We start from the raw sequence: 15470 nt of genomic DNA, 5'->3' as shown, positions 1-15470 counted from the left end.
GGAAGTGGGAGAGAAGGGGAAAGAGTCACCTGGACCAATGCTTCACTGCTCCCAAAACTTCTCCTTGCTTGCAGGTGGGGACTGGGGAGCTTGAACCTGGGTCCTTTGTGCATGGTAACGTGCACTCAACCAAGTGCACCACCGCCTGACAAGAGCCCTGTGTGAAACCTACTAGCTTCTCTCCTCTGCAAAAAAAAAAAAAAGTCCAGCTTTCTCACAGGACTACACACACCTCCTCTGCTTCTCTCTTTAACCCCAGCTCACCATTTAACCACCCCCACTCCCACATGGGAGTGCCATTCCCCTGCCCTTTTGTACCTACCTGCCAATCACAGCAGACACATTATTTCGATAACCGTGAACACACTTCTGCTTCTCCTGTCTGCAGTGTGTCTTTGCTGCCTCCTTCCTCATTCCTAAGACACTCATGTTCTTTCTTCAGAACCCTTCTCAGCTGTCACCTTCTCCTCCCCTTCGTTCCTCCCTGTCTGTCGTCTTCTGTATCTCACACAGATTTAGTGCCACAGAATCCCTGGTGCTTTACACTGTCACAGGCTAAGTGCCCTGGTACTTTAATAATTATTCCAGCTTCCCTACTTACCAGCTGTGTGATCTGGGCCATATTATTTAACGTCTCTGTGCTCCACTTACCTCATCTGGCTCATGTGAGAACTCATTGAGTAACCCATAATATTGCCACTCTAACAGTGTTTGGCAGCAGGGAGGAGGCTGAGAGAGACAGCTTTTATTTATTTTATTGTATAACATCACCTATGTGGTTCCACAACTCCCAAAAGACTCTTCATTTTTCCTTCTTTTTTTTTAAAGTGATTCTCTTCTTTTTTTTATTGTTGTAGTTATTATTATTGTTATTGATGTCATTGTTGTTGGATAAGACAAAGAGAAATGGAGAGAGGAGGGGAAGACAGAGATGGGGAGAGAAAGACAGACACCTGCAGACCTGTTTCACCGCTTGTGAAGCAACTCCCCTGCAGGTGGGGAGCCAGGGCTTGAACCGGGATCCTTATGCCGGTCCTTGTGCTTTGTACCACCTGCGCTTAACCTGCTGCGCTACAGCCCGAATCCCCTTCTTAAAAAAAATTTTTTTTTTTAATTTTATTTATTTATTTTCCCTTTTGTTGCCCTTGTCTTTTTTTATTGTTGTTGTAGTTATTATTGTCGTTGTTATTGATGTGGTTGTTACTGGATAGGACAGAGAGAAATGGAGAGAGGAGGGGAAGACAGAGGGGGGAGAGAAAGATAGACAGCTGCAGACCTGCTTCACCACCTGTGAAGCGACTCCCCTGCAGGTGGGGAGCCGGAGGCTGGAACCCGGATCCTTACGCTGGTCCTTGCGCTTTGCGTCACCTGCGCTTAACCCACTGCGCTACCGCCCGACTCCCTTAAAATTTTTTTTAAAAATATTTATTTATTTCCCTTTTGTTGCCCTTGTTTTATTGTTACAGTTATTGTTGTTGTTATTATTGATGTCGTTGTTGGATAGGGCAGAGAGAAATCGAGAGAGGAGGAGAGAATAGACACCTGCAGACCTGCTTCACCACTTGTGAAGCGACTTCCCCGCTGGCGGGGAACCAGGATTCTTATGCCGGTCCTTGTGCTTTGTGCCACCTGCACTTAACCTGCTGTGCTACCACCCGACTCCCCATTTTTCCTTCTTAATTTCAGAGAGAAGGAGAAAGAGGAAGAGCAACCACACCGCAGCCCCATGGTTCGTGAAGCTTCCCCTGGTGTCATGCACAGTGCTTTCACTTGGCACTGGGGGCTCAAACTCCAGACCTCAGGTGCCCAGGATGGAGGGTGACCCTGGACAGACTTCTGACAGAAGGGAAGGGCAGCTGCAGGGAGTTGCTCAGCTGGCCTGGAAGCAAGAGCTCCTGCCACTGGAGCATGGGTAGGAAAAGAGTGTGAGTTCTCCTGGCTGAGCTATCTTCTGGCCTTATCAGTTACTTTTAAATTACCTTTTTACCAAGGGCTGGGTGGGTTACCACCTGGTTGAGCGTACATGTTACAATGCACAAGAACCAGAGTTTCAGTTTCCAGTCCTCACCTGCAGGGCGGAAAGCTTTGCAACTGGTGAAGCAGTGCTGCAGGTGTCTCTCTGGCTCTTTCTCCCTCTTCCCTCTTGATTTCTGACTATCCAATAAATAAATAATATATAACAATTTTTTAAAAAATATTTTATCAGAGCACTACTCAGTTCTGGTTTATGGTGGTCTGGGGATTGAATTTGGGACTTCAGAGCCTCAGGCATGATCTTTTGCATAGCCATTCTGCTGTTGCCCCACTCACAGCCGCATTTTAAATTGCTGACTTGTACACCTTCTTTCCTGTCCTGTCCAACAACAAAAACAGCAATGACAACAATAACAACCACAGTTGTTGTTGAGAGGGCAGAGAATAACAAGTGACTTGCTAATGCTTTCTGGCCTGAGCTGACCAGGAGCTTGCTGTCCTTTGCAGAAACTAGTTCCAGAAGTGATGAGAAGGGCCACGTACAGTGAGGAGGGCCAGGTGCAGAGATGAAAGGGGACAGCTGTAGTTATTTGGAGGGTACTGTAGAACACGCAGTTGAGGCCATGAACTTTGTTATCAGTTGAGCAAATTTCAAGTTTGCCACTTATTACTTGCATAACTTCTGTGCCTCCGTTTCCTTACCAAAAAAAGGAAAAGCAAATAATCTCCTTTTGTAAATTTATTTTTAAATCTTATTTATTTGTTTGTTTGTTTATTATTGGATAGAAACAGAGAAATTGAGAGAGGAGAGGAGAGACAGGGAAAGAGACAGATACTTTGCAGTCTTGCTTAACTATTTGTGAAGATTTCCTCCTGCCGGTGGGAACCAGGGTCTGAATCCTGGTCCTTGTGCACTGTAGTGTGTGCACTTAACCAGGTGCACCATGATCTACCCCCGCCCCCACCTTTTTTTGGTTGTTGTTGTTGGTGGTGGTTTGTTTAGTTTTCAGAGATTTAGATAAGACCCAGATAGTAGAGCACTTTGTAGCACGTCTTGGCACTTTGTAAATACTCCTTAATCTAGAAGTTGCAAAAACATCATTAAGAGGGAGTGAAGATGACCAGAGTTGATGCAGACCCCGTACCTCACACATGCTCCCTGGACTCCACTGTAGCCCCCTAGGGTGAATAGCTCCTGGTTAGGACCCTCTGTCCTGAGGTTTAAGATTGGAAAGATCTGTTCCCAGGACGGAGGGTGACCCTAGACAGACTTCTGACAGAAGGGAGGGGCAGCTGCAGGGAGTTGGTCAGCTGGCCTAGAAGCAAGAGCTCCTGCCACTGGGAGCATGGGTATTTATGGTATTTATGGTATTTATCCAAATAACAGTAGGGAAAGATAGGGACAGGCTGTGAGTATGGATCAGCCTGTCAATGCCCATGTTCAGTGGAGAAGCAATTGTAGAAGCCAGACCTCCCACCTTCTGCACCCCCATAACAACCCAGTGAAATAAAGAATAGGAAATTTCCAATGGAGGGCACAAGATATGGCACTTTGGTGGTGGGAAATGTGTGAAATTTCACCCCCTCTTATTCTATGGTTTTGTTGATATATTCTCTTTTTTATTTTATAAATAAATTAAATTTACAAAGAACAAGAATATACTAATGCAAATGGACACATGCCCTCCTGTGCTTATAGCTGCATTACTCACATAGCTGACGAGTGGTAGCAGCTGAGATGTTCATCGACAGGCAACTAGATAAAAGATGTTATGGGGTAATACTAGTCAGCCATTTGAAAAATGATACTGGACCCATTGGAACAAAATGGATGGAACTGGAAGTGATTATGTTAACAGAATTAAATGGGGAGGTGAAAGACAAAACTGCCAGATGGTTTTGTTCATTTGTGGAATATAGAGAATGGGAACACACAGACTTGCAAAACAACAGCAAAAGAAGAAGTAGCCAGAGTATCTCTACTAGTTTGTGAAGACTGGGGCTGTGGGAGATGGGCATGGGGTGGGGGAGGCACACCACTCTGGTGGTGGGTGTGGTGTGAATTGTATCTCTGTTATCTTATAATCTTGCGAACCGTTACTTAGTTACTAATAAAAATATTTTAAAGGGAGCAGGTGGTGGCGCACCTAGCTGAGCACACGTTACAGCGCGCAAGGACCCTGGTTCTAGCCCTTGTTCCCACCTGCAGGGGGAAAGCTTTGTGAGCGGTGAAGCAGGGCTGCAGGGGTCTCTCTGTCTCTGTGCCTTTCTATCACCCTCTTTCCTCTCAATTTCTGGCTATCTCTATCCAATACATTAAGATAATAAAAAAATCTCTTATTATTATTATTATTTTTTGCCTCCAGGGTTATTGCTGGGGCTTGGTGCCTACGCCACAAATCCACTGCTCCTGGAGGCCATTTTATCCCATTTTGTTGTCTTTGTTGTTGTCATTATTGTTATTGTTGCCATTGATGTTGTTGGGTAGGACAGAGAAAAATAGAGAAGAGAAAGATAGACACCTGCAGACCTGCTTCACTGCTTGTGAAGTGATCCCCCCTGTAGGTGGGGAGCTGTGGGCTTGAACCAGGATCCTTACACCGGTCTTTGTGCTCTGTGCCGTGTGTACTTAGCCTGCTGTGCTACCGCCCAAACCCCTATTTTTTAAAAAACATTTTAAAAAGAGGAAAAGAGTTGGGGAGACTACAGGAGACACTGAGTCTACTAATAATAAAGAATAATACTAGAAGTAAACATTTATTGAATATCATGTTGCATGTTATTCTAAGTCTTTGTGTGAATACACTCATTTAATTATCCTGACAACCCTAGGAAACGTATCATCCTCAAGTTAAGGCTTAGAGAGAGCAGGTGACTTGCTCTCATCACATCGCTGGTAAGTGGCAGAGCTCTGACCCTCAGCTACCTCAGCCTTGTCATCTGCTGTCCCTACCCTGTTCATTAATGCCCAGGGGCTGACACAAATTAAGAAGTAGCTCCTGAGTCAGTGTGGTACGAGGAGTCAGAACGGGGCTTTCTGTGAGTTCTGGACCCAGCTCTGCCTCTCCCCTGGCTGTGACCTTACACATATCACTTCCGCTTGAGCCTCAATTTCCTCCTCTGTAAAATGGGAACAGAAAGCCCTACCTTCCAGGTTTGTTGCGTAGATCAAGTACTCTGATACATATGGGGCACTCAGGACTAGAGGCAAATACCCTGCATAGGCCTGTGGGGCCTTACAGGAGGTGATCCCTGGCTTACAGACCTAATGAGAGCCTCTGGAGCCAGGGGACTTTGTGATGTACTTATGTGTTTCTTTTAAAAGTGCATTTTATTTGTTTTACTTTATTTTTAAAATTTTTATAAAAGACTTTTTTCCTAATATTTATTTATTTATTTATTTATTTATTTTTGTTGCTCTTGTTGTGTTATTGTTGTAGTTATTGTTGTTATCAATGTCATCGTTGTTGGATAGGACAGAGAGAAATGGAGAGAGATGGGGAGGGGAGAGAGGGGGAGAGAAAGATAGATATCTACAGACATCCTTCACTGCCTGTGAAGTGACTCCCCTGCAGGTGGGGAGCCGGGGGCTCGAACCGAGATCCTTATGCCGGTCCTGTGCTTTGCGCCACCTGCGCTTAACCTGCTGCGCTACCACCCGACTCCCTTTGTTTTACTTTAATGAATGAAAGAGAGATACAAAGAGAAAGATAGTCAAGCTCTGCTCACCTCTTGACTTGTGGTGGTGCAGGAGATTGAACCTGTAACATTAGAGCCTCGGGCATGAGAGTTGTTGTGTTTTTTCCCCCCCAAGGGACTTTTAAAGGGAAGGTTGAGAAGAGACTGTTCTTTGGTTTTGGATCCAGGGGCCCCCACTTGCTGAGAAGCAGTGAAGCTGTTAGCTGGAGCAGTGGGTCACCCAGATAGGCATATAAGCAAAACCAGACCTTTGGATCCTAGGAGTGTGCTTGCCAGAGGTGCCTCATTCCTGCCAGCTGAGGAGCGTTCCCTCCCCTATGCCCCCCAACCCAGGTCTGTGTGAGCTCACTTCCTTTGAACTGCCACTCCCACCCAGACAAAGCTGAGGACATTGGAATCACACCACACTTGGCACATACTGCCTGGAGGGTCTTGGGGGTGGGGTGGGGCCTGTGGTGCATGGGCATCCTGCTGAAGTCTAACTGGTTTGGAGCAAAACCTGCTTTATTTGTTTATTTATGAGAGAAAGGAAGAGAGAACCAGAGTGCACTCTGACATATGCCAGGGATCAAAACTCAGAACCTCACACTTGAATCCAGCTTTTTTTTTTTTTGTACTGCACTACAAATACACTGCTCCCAGAGGCTATTTTTCCCCTTTTATTGCATTTACTATCGTTGTTGTTGTTGTATAGGACAGAGAGAAGTCGAGAGCGGAAGGGAAGGCAGAGAGGGGGAGATAAAGACAGACACCAGCAGACCTGCTTCACTGCCTGTGAAGTGACCCCCCCTGCAGGTGGGGAGTGGGGGGCTCAAACTGGGATCCGTTCGCTGGTCCTTGCACTTTGAGCCATGTGCGCTTAACCTGCTACACTACCACCTGGCCCCTGAGAATCCAGCACTTTATCTACTGCACCACTTCCTAGGTCACACAAAGCCTACATATATATATATAAACATATAATTTATTGCATAAAAAGAGAAATCAAGAGGGAAGGGGGAGATAAGGAGAGACACAGACACCTGCAGCACTGTTTCACTGCTCATGAAGCTATCCCCCTGCAGGTGGAAATAAGGGCTTGAACCCAGGCCCTTGAATGTGGTAACATGTATGCTCTGCCAGGGGCACTGTCCCCAGTCCCTCAAAACCTTCTTTTGACTTCTGTCTTTCCTGCCTTTTTCTATGTCCTCTTCCAGAGGGTAAAAGGAGAAAGGTTGTGACATTTGGGCACATTTGTGCCAGGCAAATGCTATGGACTTTATATATCTTTTTAAAAAGTATTTTTAACTATTTATTTCATTTGATAGGACATAGTGAAAATTGAGAAGGAAGGGAGACAAAGGAGAGAGATAGAGTGACACCTGCAGCCCTGCTTTACCACTTGTGAAGCTTGCCCCCTGCAAGGAGGGACCAGGGACTTGAACCTGCATCCTTGAGCATGGCAACATGTGCACTTAACCAGGTGTGTGACCAACCAGCCCCCAGACTTTATGTCTTCACCCACTAGATCCTTCCTCCCCAAGGGCTGTGGAAAGAGCTCCTGAAATACCCCTGCCTTTGACCTTGACAGTCCCTTCTCAACATGGCAACTGGGTAGAACTTTGACAGTGGGAATCAGATCATGTTGCTCTGCTCCGGACTCTCTAACGTTTGTCTTACTCAGAGAAAGACACTCAGCCCCAGCAGTGACTCCCAGTGAGTCACATCACCTTTCTGCTTCTCTGCCCTTGTAGATGCAGACCGCACTTGCCTGAGGGAATGACAGTGTTAAAAGCATTAGCAGAGGTATCTGCTTGACATAAATTGAGATAAGAAAACACTAATTTGACCCTGATTCCAATCATGGTAGCCCACAGCCTTTATTTGGTGTAGCCCAGCTGCTGTCTGCCTGGTTCCCTCTGTCGCAGCTGCTGTCTACCTCTCTGCTGCAGTTCTTCCTTCTAAAGTTGGGCCACTTCCACCAGGACCTTTGCACCTGTAGTTCCTCTGCCTGGAATGATTACTCCTCCAATGTCACTATTTTATGACCTGGGAGGTGGTGCAGTGGACTAAGTGTTGGACCCTGATGCCTAGGGTCCTGAGTCTGATCCCTTGAATTGCATGTGCCAGAGTGGTTCTCTCTATCCTTTATAAACACACACACACACACACACACACATATATATATACTTGTTCCCCCCCCCCCCCATAGAGCATTTCTCAGTTCTGGTGTCTGGTGGTGATAGGGGAGGATTGAATTTGGGAGTGTGGAGCCATAACCATTATGCCATCTCCCCTGCCCTAAATAAATACTTCTTTAAATAATAAATTATTGGGAGTCCGGCGGCGGTAGCGCTGCAGGTTAAGCAAACATGGTGCAAAATGCAAGGACCGGCTGAAGGATCCCTGCAGGTGGAGAGCTGGGGGCTCGCTTCACAGGTGGTGAAGCAGGTCTGAAGGTGTCAGTCTTTCTCTCCCCCTCTGTTGTCTTCCCCTCTTCTCTCCATTTCTCTCTGTCTGATCCAACAATGACAATATCAGTAACAACAACAATCATAACTACAACAACAATAAAAACAATAAGGGCAACAAAAAGGAAATAAATAAATAATAAAGAATCTTAAAAGTGTCAGCATTTTAACCAGGACCTCCTGACTCCATATCTCCCTGGCCTGACTGGTATCTGGCTTTATCTTCCTCCCCAGTGTTCACCAGCATCTGCTTCCTGATGCCCTCCCTTTGCCTTATAACACATTCACTCACTCAGTGTGGCTGCCAGCAGGGGCACCTATGCAGTCCACGAGTCTATCCCTGGTGCAAAGTAAAAACTCAGCAGTTATTTGTTGAATCAATAAATGCATCTTCTCAGCAGCCCCCAGAGACCAGTGTTTGCACTTGCATTGTCTAGGGAGCTTGGAAAGGGAGGCTCAGCAGGGCTGGAGGCTTGTCGGAGTTGGACAGATGGGAATTGTTTGCCCCTGCGCCCATGTTCTTTCTCTATTCACATGACCCCAGATGATCTGCACCCTCCAGCCCTCTAAACCCTGACAGTGCTTAGTCCTCAGTGTGGAGTGGCTTCCAAAGCATCAGGAGAGCAAGAAGGTATGTCTTAATCTGATCAAAGTGTCATAACAGGGAGTCGGGCAGTAGCACAGCGGGTTAAGCGTACGTGGAGCAAAGCACAAGGACCTGCGTAAGGATCCCGATTCCAGCCCCTGGCTCCCCACCTGCAGGGGAGTCGCTTCACAAACAATGAAGCAGGTCTGCAGGTGTCTATCTTTCTGTCTTCCTCTCTGTCTTCCCCTCCTCACTCCATTTCGCTCTGTCCTATCTAACAATGACAATGACATCAGTAACAATAATAATAACTACTACAACAATGAAAAACAACAAGGGCAACAACAAAAAAGGGGGAAAAATAAATAAATATTAAAAAAAAACCCAAAGTGTCGTAACAAAAGCTCTTAGACTGGATGATTAAACAATAGAAATGTCTTTTTTGTAGCTCTGTTGTTCGGAAGTCTGAGATCATGGTGGCGGTTTTGATGGGGCTCTCTTCCCGGCTTGCAGACATCTGCCTTCTCACTGTGGAAAGAAGAAGGGCAAAGAAGAGAGACAGAGAAAGGCCTTTGCTCTTACACTTATTTTATAGTAAAAGAGGGGATGAAAGAAGAGGAAGAGAGACCAGAACTCTGCTCAGTTCTGGCATGTGGCGGTGCCGGGCACTGAACTTGGGGCCTCACGCATGCAATTTGGTGCTCAGAGAGACTGTGCTATCTCCCTGGCTTTCACTCCTCTTCTTGTAAGGCTATGGTCCTTTTGGATTAGGGTCCTACTCTTTTAACTTCTTAACCACGATCACCATAGTGATATTGGGAGTTAGTATTTCAGTATTTGAATTTTTGGGGACACATTTGATCCATAGCAGCATTTTGGAAGCTATTGAAAGGGGAGCAGGAGATCCTCTGCTCCCTTTCACACACTTGTGTGTGGGGGGTTGGGAGGGCAAATTTAGACATGACACTCAGCCAAGACACAGGTCCCTCTGCAATTCTGGAAATCATAGTCTCATTAAACAAAAAAATTTTTTAATCTTTATATATTTATTGGATAGAGACAGAGAAATTTCGAGGGAAGGAGGGGTGTTAGGAAGGGAGAGAGAGAGAGTGATACCTACAGCCCTGCTTCACCACTCTCAAAGCTTTCCCCTTGCAGGTGGGGACCAGGGGCTTGAACCTGGGACCTTGAGTACTGTAACATGTACACTCAAAAAGGTGCACCACCACCCGGTCCCAGTCTCATTTGATTCTCACAGTAACTAGAGATAGCTGTTATCTCCCCTTCCCCCATTCTATAGGAAGATAAACTGAAGCTCAGAGAGGCAACCTAATCTGCTCAGGGTCCCTTGGCTATGGCATGACAGATGCCAATGCCCATGCGTGCTCTTAACTGCTCGAAACAGGCAGGGGACATTTCCCTTGGCTCATGGGATTGAGGGGGTACACTGCCTAGAACCCCCCAGGACAGACGGAGTACAGCAGACTGGCTGTGGTGCAGGGCCCCAAGTGCAGGAGATGCTGGGATAGCAGAGTGGGCTGGGTTGCTCATCAAGGGTGGGAAGGGCTCAGCCTGAAGAAGAGCAAGAGGGGAGAACATTCTAGGGAGGTCAGGACTGTCCTATGCAGGAGCATGTGCACGAGAGGGCAGCAGGGACAGTGAGCTCAGGGCTTCCCTGGGGCAGACATTGAAGGGCAGGCACAGTGGGAAAGAGGAGAATGGTCACGGGTCAGGGGCTGGAAGGCCTACGAGGTCCCTGCCATTCTGCAGAAGGTGACGTTCATATGCTTTCTCTTGTTTTATTTGTTTTCTGTTTTTGCCACCAGGGTTATTGCTGGGTTTGGTGCTGGCACTATGAATCCACCACTCCCACCAGTCATTTCCCCCCTTTTTCTTCTTTCTAATTTTTTTTAAAATTTATATTTATTTGTTCCCTTTTGTTGTTCTTGTTTTATTGTAGTTATTATTGTTGTTATCGATGTCATTGTTGTTGGATAGGACAGAGAGAAATGGAGAGAGGAGGGGAAGACAGAGAGGGGGAGAGAAAGATGGACACCTGCAGACCTGCTTCACCACCTGTGAAGCGACTCCCCTGCAGGTGGGGAGCCGGGGGCTCGAACCAGGATCCTTACTCTGGTCCTTGCACTTTGCGCCAGGTGAGCCTAACTCACTGCACTACTGCCTGGCTCCCTCTTTCTAATTTTTAATGGGATAGGACAGAGAGAAATTGAGGGGAGAGAGGGAGATGGGGAGGAGAGAGAGAGAGACATCTGCAGACCTGCTGTACTGCTTGTGAAGCTCCTCCCCTGCAGGTGGGGAGAGGAGTCTCAAACATGGGTCCTTGCATGGGGTAACGTGATAAGATGCACCACCACACAAGTGCTTTCTTCACTTGGGGAAGATGGCAGGGGATGGGGTGGAGGTGAGGATGGAAACCTTAGCATTAATAGGCTGTCACCTCCAAGTTCTACATAGCTGCATTTGGTATCCTGATGGGTAGGCCAGAAGGTTTGTGCAAAAAAAAAAAAGGGGGTGGTGGTGAAGCTCACACCAAAGGACAAAAACTGGAGGCACTACTTCCTTGGGGCAGCTGGCAGCAGTCCCAGGGACCCCACAACAGCAGCTGTGACCTCAGGAAAGATCAATCACTTGGTGGTGGGACCTTCAGAAATTCACAGGCTGAATGCCTCAGTGGCTGGTTGGTGCCCACCAGTCACTTTGCAAGTCTCACATAACAGGACATGTTTAACCAGTGCAGTGGTGGGGGTGTTTTTTGTGCATGTAGAGGGTGGAACACTGTTTTGTAGCACTGATGATTTTCATGGTCTGAAGGTTCCACTGTCCTGATGTCGAGTCACAGGCCATCCATCACTGTTGGATGCCGTGAGCTGACTCCTGCTTCCTGCAGCCGCACCCCATCATTATAGCAGTGGCTTCAGGCGGGGCTCTGGGGAAAGGAGTCTGCCTGTCTGGATGCCCCTGCGCCTCAGAGCGTTGAAGAACTCGCATTGCCACCTAGAGAGGGCTTGGTGTCTCCTCCACCTCCTTTTTTTTTTTTTTCCTTTTCTTTCTTACTTTTTACTTTTTACCAGAGCACTGCTCAGCTCTAGTTTATGGTGGTGCAGGGGATTGAATTTAGGACTTTGGAGCCTTAGGCATTAGAGTATGTTTGCATAACCATTATGCTGTCTACGCCCTCCTCCTTCTTTCGTAAAGAATATTATGAGGGGGGCCAGGTGGCGGTGCACCCTGTTAAGTATACATAGTATTATTATGTACAAGGACCTGCCTAGATCCAAGTTCAAGCCCCCACTCTCTACCTGCAGGGGGAAAGCTTCTCAAGTGGCGAGGCAGGTCTGCAGGTGTCTATCTCCCTCCCTCTCTATCTCACCTTCCTCTCTCAATCTCTCTCTGTCCTAGCCAATAAAATGGGGGGGAATGGCCATCAGGAGCTGTGAATTCTTCGTGCCAGCATCAAGCCCTATCAGTAATCCAGGAGGAAAAAAAAAGATGCCATGAATAGTTGTTATTTTTATTAATAATAACATGTTTCTAACTCCATTCTTGGATAATCCTTTAATTGATGTTATTTCATTTAATCTTCACAGTAATTTTACAAAGTGGGATTAGCATCTTCTTTTTGTGAATGAATAGATGGAAATCTAGAGATATAAATAATTGACTCAAATCACATGACTTTGCCTAAAGAGTATGTATATGAGGAAAACATGAGCAGAATAACCTTGGGGCCTCTTTAAAGATTCGACCAATTTAAAAAATTTTATTCCATTAACTTAATCCTTTTCTTTTCAACTTCAGTATCACTTAATTGAAGAAATAATGATTTACAAGATTTTTTTAAAAAATTCTTTATTGGGGGATTAATGGTTTATGGTCAACAGTAAAATACAATAGTTTGTACATGCATAACATTTCCCAGTTCTTCACATAACAATACAACTCCCATTAGGTCCTCTGCCTTCATGTTCCAGGACCTGAACCCTCCCCACACCACCCCAGAGTCTTTTACTTTGGTGCAATACACCAGATTTACAAGATTTTGTTGTTGTTGTTGTTGTTGGAAGCATACATTTCCAGATTTCCCTCAATATATTTCACCCGTAACCAAATCATCATCTTGTTCTGGGTCTTTGGTCCTAGTCAGCTCTGATCAGTAGTCTAGTGAGTGTCTCCAGAAGTCTGGAGTTAGACCTGAGTTCTAGAAGGAGGGTGTTGAGCAGATTGAGACAGAAGGGAATCCTGGTATAGCATGCAGGCTGCAGGCCTGGCCACACACACCTGGTGCCCCATTCTGTTCCATGGGTGGCTCTCAGGATCATTTGTCAGGAGACCCATCGTGGAGTGAGTGAGTGAGTGTGTGTGTGTGTGTGTGTGTGTGTGTGTATACACCAGAGCAGCTTTGGCTTATGGTAGTGTGGGGGACTGAACCTGGGACCTTGGAGCCTCAGGCACCAGAGTCTGTTTACATAACCATTGTGCCATATTGCTGCTTTGCTAATCATTATGCCATAATGACTATGAGCGGCTGACAGTCCTAGAAGGGACCGAAGACTCTTGTGCCAAGGGTGTTGGTTGGAGGCTGGGGGAGCCAGACCTGGGAGCTGGTGATGATTTTCTCACTTCAGGTGCCCACAGATGCCAGTGTTGGGCTGCTGAGGCCTGGGCCCAAATGTGTTAGTGGGATTCTGAGCCGGTGTGTCTATGGGCTCCCAGTGCAGTTAAGGCTCTCATGGGAGCTCTTGCTGACCCAAGAAACTTCACCCCTTCTTTTCTGATAAGTCTTCTTCTACCATCCCTTCCTCTGCTGTAGGTTTTTCATCATCAAAGAAAGTTTTCTTCTTTACTACTCTGAGAGTGAGAAAAAGAGCTTTGAAACCAATAAATACTTCAACATACATCCTAAGGTGAGTCTGAGGGATCACAGGGAGGGGACGCTTTGTCGGGGACAGCAGGTGGTGGCAACCCGGGAGGACGGGGGATTGCCTTGTTTGGTCCAGCACAGTCTGGAGAACAAGTTCTTCTTCTTTTTTAATATTTAAAAAAATATTTATTAATGAGAGGGATAGGAGAAGAATGTGTGAGAAAGAACCAGACATCACTCTGGTACATGTGCTGCCAGGAATCGAACTCAGGACCTCATGCTTGAGAGTCCAAGGCTTTATCCACTGTGCCACCTCTCAGACCACAACAAGTTCTTCTTGAAGCATAAGATAACCAGTTTCCCCACCCTTAGCCAAGCCCCCACTCTTCAATCCCCCAGCCTATGCTGGCCTTTCCTTTTCTCTGAGGGTCTCTTCTGGCTACCTGGCAGTTGGGTGTTCCTGGCAGGGCTTGGCTTGTATTAAGGACTCCCAGAGACCCTGAGTGGCCCTTGCTGGTGGGGTGGGGGTGTCCTGTCCTGTTTCTTTCTCAGGGTGTCATTCCTCTGGGGGGCTGCCTGGTGGAGGCCAAGGAAGAGCCCAGCATGCCCTACGCCATGAAGATCTCCCATCAGGACTTCCACGTGAGTCATGCTGTCTCCCTGGCTGGGACTCAGTGGGGCCAGGCCAACTTCTTTGCCACCCCGGGCTCCCTAGGGTCAGCCTCTGGGATGGCCTGGTGGGAGAGGAGCAGCCAGACTTCAGGGTGTGGGTGAGAGCACAGCCAGAACACTGGGGTCCTCTCCCTGGCAGGGAAACATCTTATTGGCTGCTGAGTCCGAGTTTGAGCAGACCCAGTGGCTGGAGATGCTGCAGGAGTCTGGGAAGGTGTAAGTGCTTTTGGGCAGGATGGGATGGCTTGGGTGCAGACATGGAGGGGAGGGAACTGGAGACCCCACCCTGACCTCTCAGCACCTTTCTACTGGCAGTCTCAGGAGGGACTAAGGCAGGGAAGAACATTTCTGGTCCTCTCTGAGGACAGGGCTGTGGGAGTTGGTGTGGGTGGGCAAGGTTTCAGAGCTTTGAGCAGAGTAAGCTTTGTTTGTCTCAAGTCACAGGTGGCAGACAAGACACCATTGGTCTCCAACCTCTGGGAGTGAATCCAGCATCACTAGTGGGATCTGGTCACTTCTCACACCCGGTTCCATAATTCATCCCATCATGGACCAGGGATAGTGCTTTGCACCGTCAGGTCCAGACTCCAGAAGCCTCCAACCCACCACAGTCCATTTGTATGCAGACACACACCCCAAACCCAATGCCCACCTCTTTGATCTGGATCGTGCTTTTCAGTTTGACAAAGTACAGTCTGTGCCTCAGGTGGAGGCCTTCTGGGGTGTAGACAGGAGTCCGGGAAGCAATCTCTCCCTTGCTCTGACAGTGCCCACAGTGGCCCACTTTGCAGCCTGGGCTAGCTGCCAGGGGCCATAACTGATCGATGCTGGCGGTGTGCCCATGGCCTCAGGTTTCTGCAGGAGCCAAGGGGGACCAGCATGAAGCACACCTTCCCCCCCTTCTCCTCTTCCTTTCCGTGCGAACTATTTTCTGTTCCTTCCTCTGATCCATCTGTTCTTCCTCCCCAGGACTTGGAAGAATGCCCAGCTGGGAGAAGCCATGATCAAAAGCCTGGAGGCCCAGGGGCTGCAGCTGGCCAAGGAGAAGCAGGAGTATTTAGGTTGGCTGGAGGATTAGACTGGAGGCTGGGTGTCCCGGGCTTGGAGCAAGGAGGGCTTCCTGGTGCAATAAGCATGCCTTTGACCAACTGGGAAGAAGCAGGAGAGCCTGGTGGTTAGGAGCCTGGCTTCCAGCCTGGCTCTGCCA

The 15470-nt window shown here is 47.5% G+C and overlaps 1 protein-coding gene across 1 annotated transcript in view; it reads left to right on the top strand.

Moving 5' to 3' along the window:
- Window positions 1-15470, top strand: part of PLEKHD1 (pleckstrin homology and coiled-coil domain containing D1) — a 53128-nt gene that overhangs the window by 15600 nt on the left and 22058 nt on the right. Inside the window, exons 2-5 of the mRNA XM_007535318.2 lie at window positions 13541-13634; window positions 14144-14233; window positions 14403-14479; window positions 15233-15324. Of these exons, the coding sequence (XP_007535380.1) occupies window positions 13541-13634; window positions 14144-14233; window positions 14403-14479; window positions 15233-15324 (353 nt within the window). The remainder of the gene's footprint in view (window positions 1-13540; window positions 13635-14143; window positions 14234-14402; window positions 14480-15232; window positions 15325-15470) is intronic.

Source organism: Erinaceus europaeus, chromosome 16 (genome assembly GCF_950295315.1).
Source record: "Erinaceus europaeus chromosome 16, mEriEur2.1, whole genome shotgun sequence".
Taxonomy (NCBI): Eukaryota; Metazoa; Chordata; class Mammalia; order Eulipotyphla; family Erinaceidae; genus Erinaceus; species Erinaceus europaeus.
Note: the sequence above shows the minus strand (reverse complement) of the source record. Positions and strands in the feature narration are given on the sequence as shown.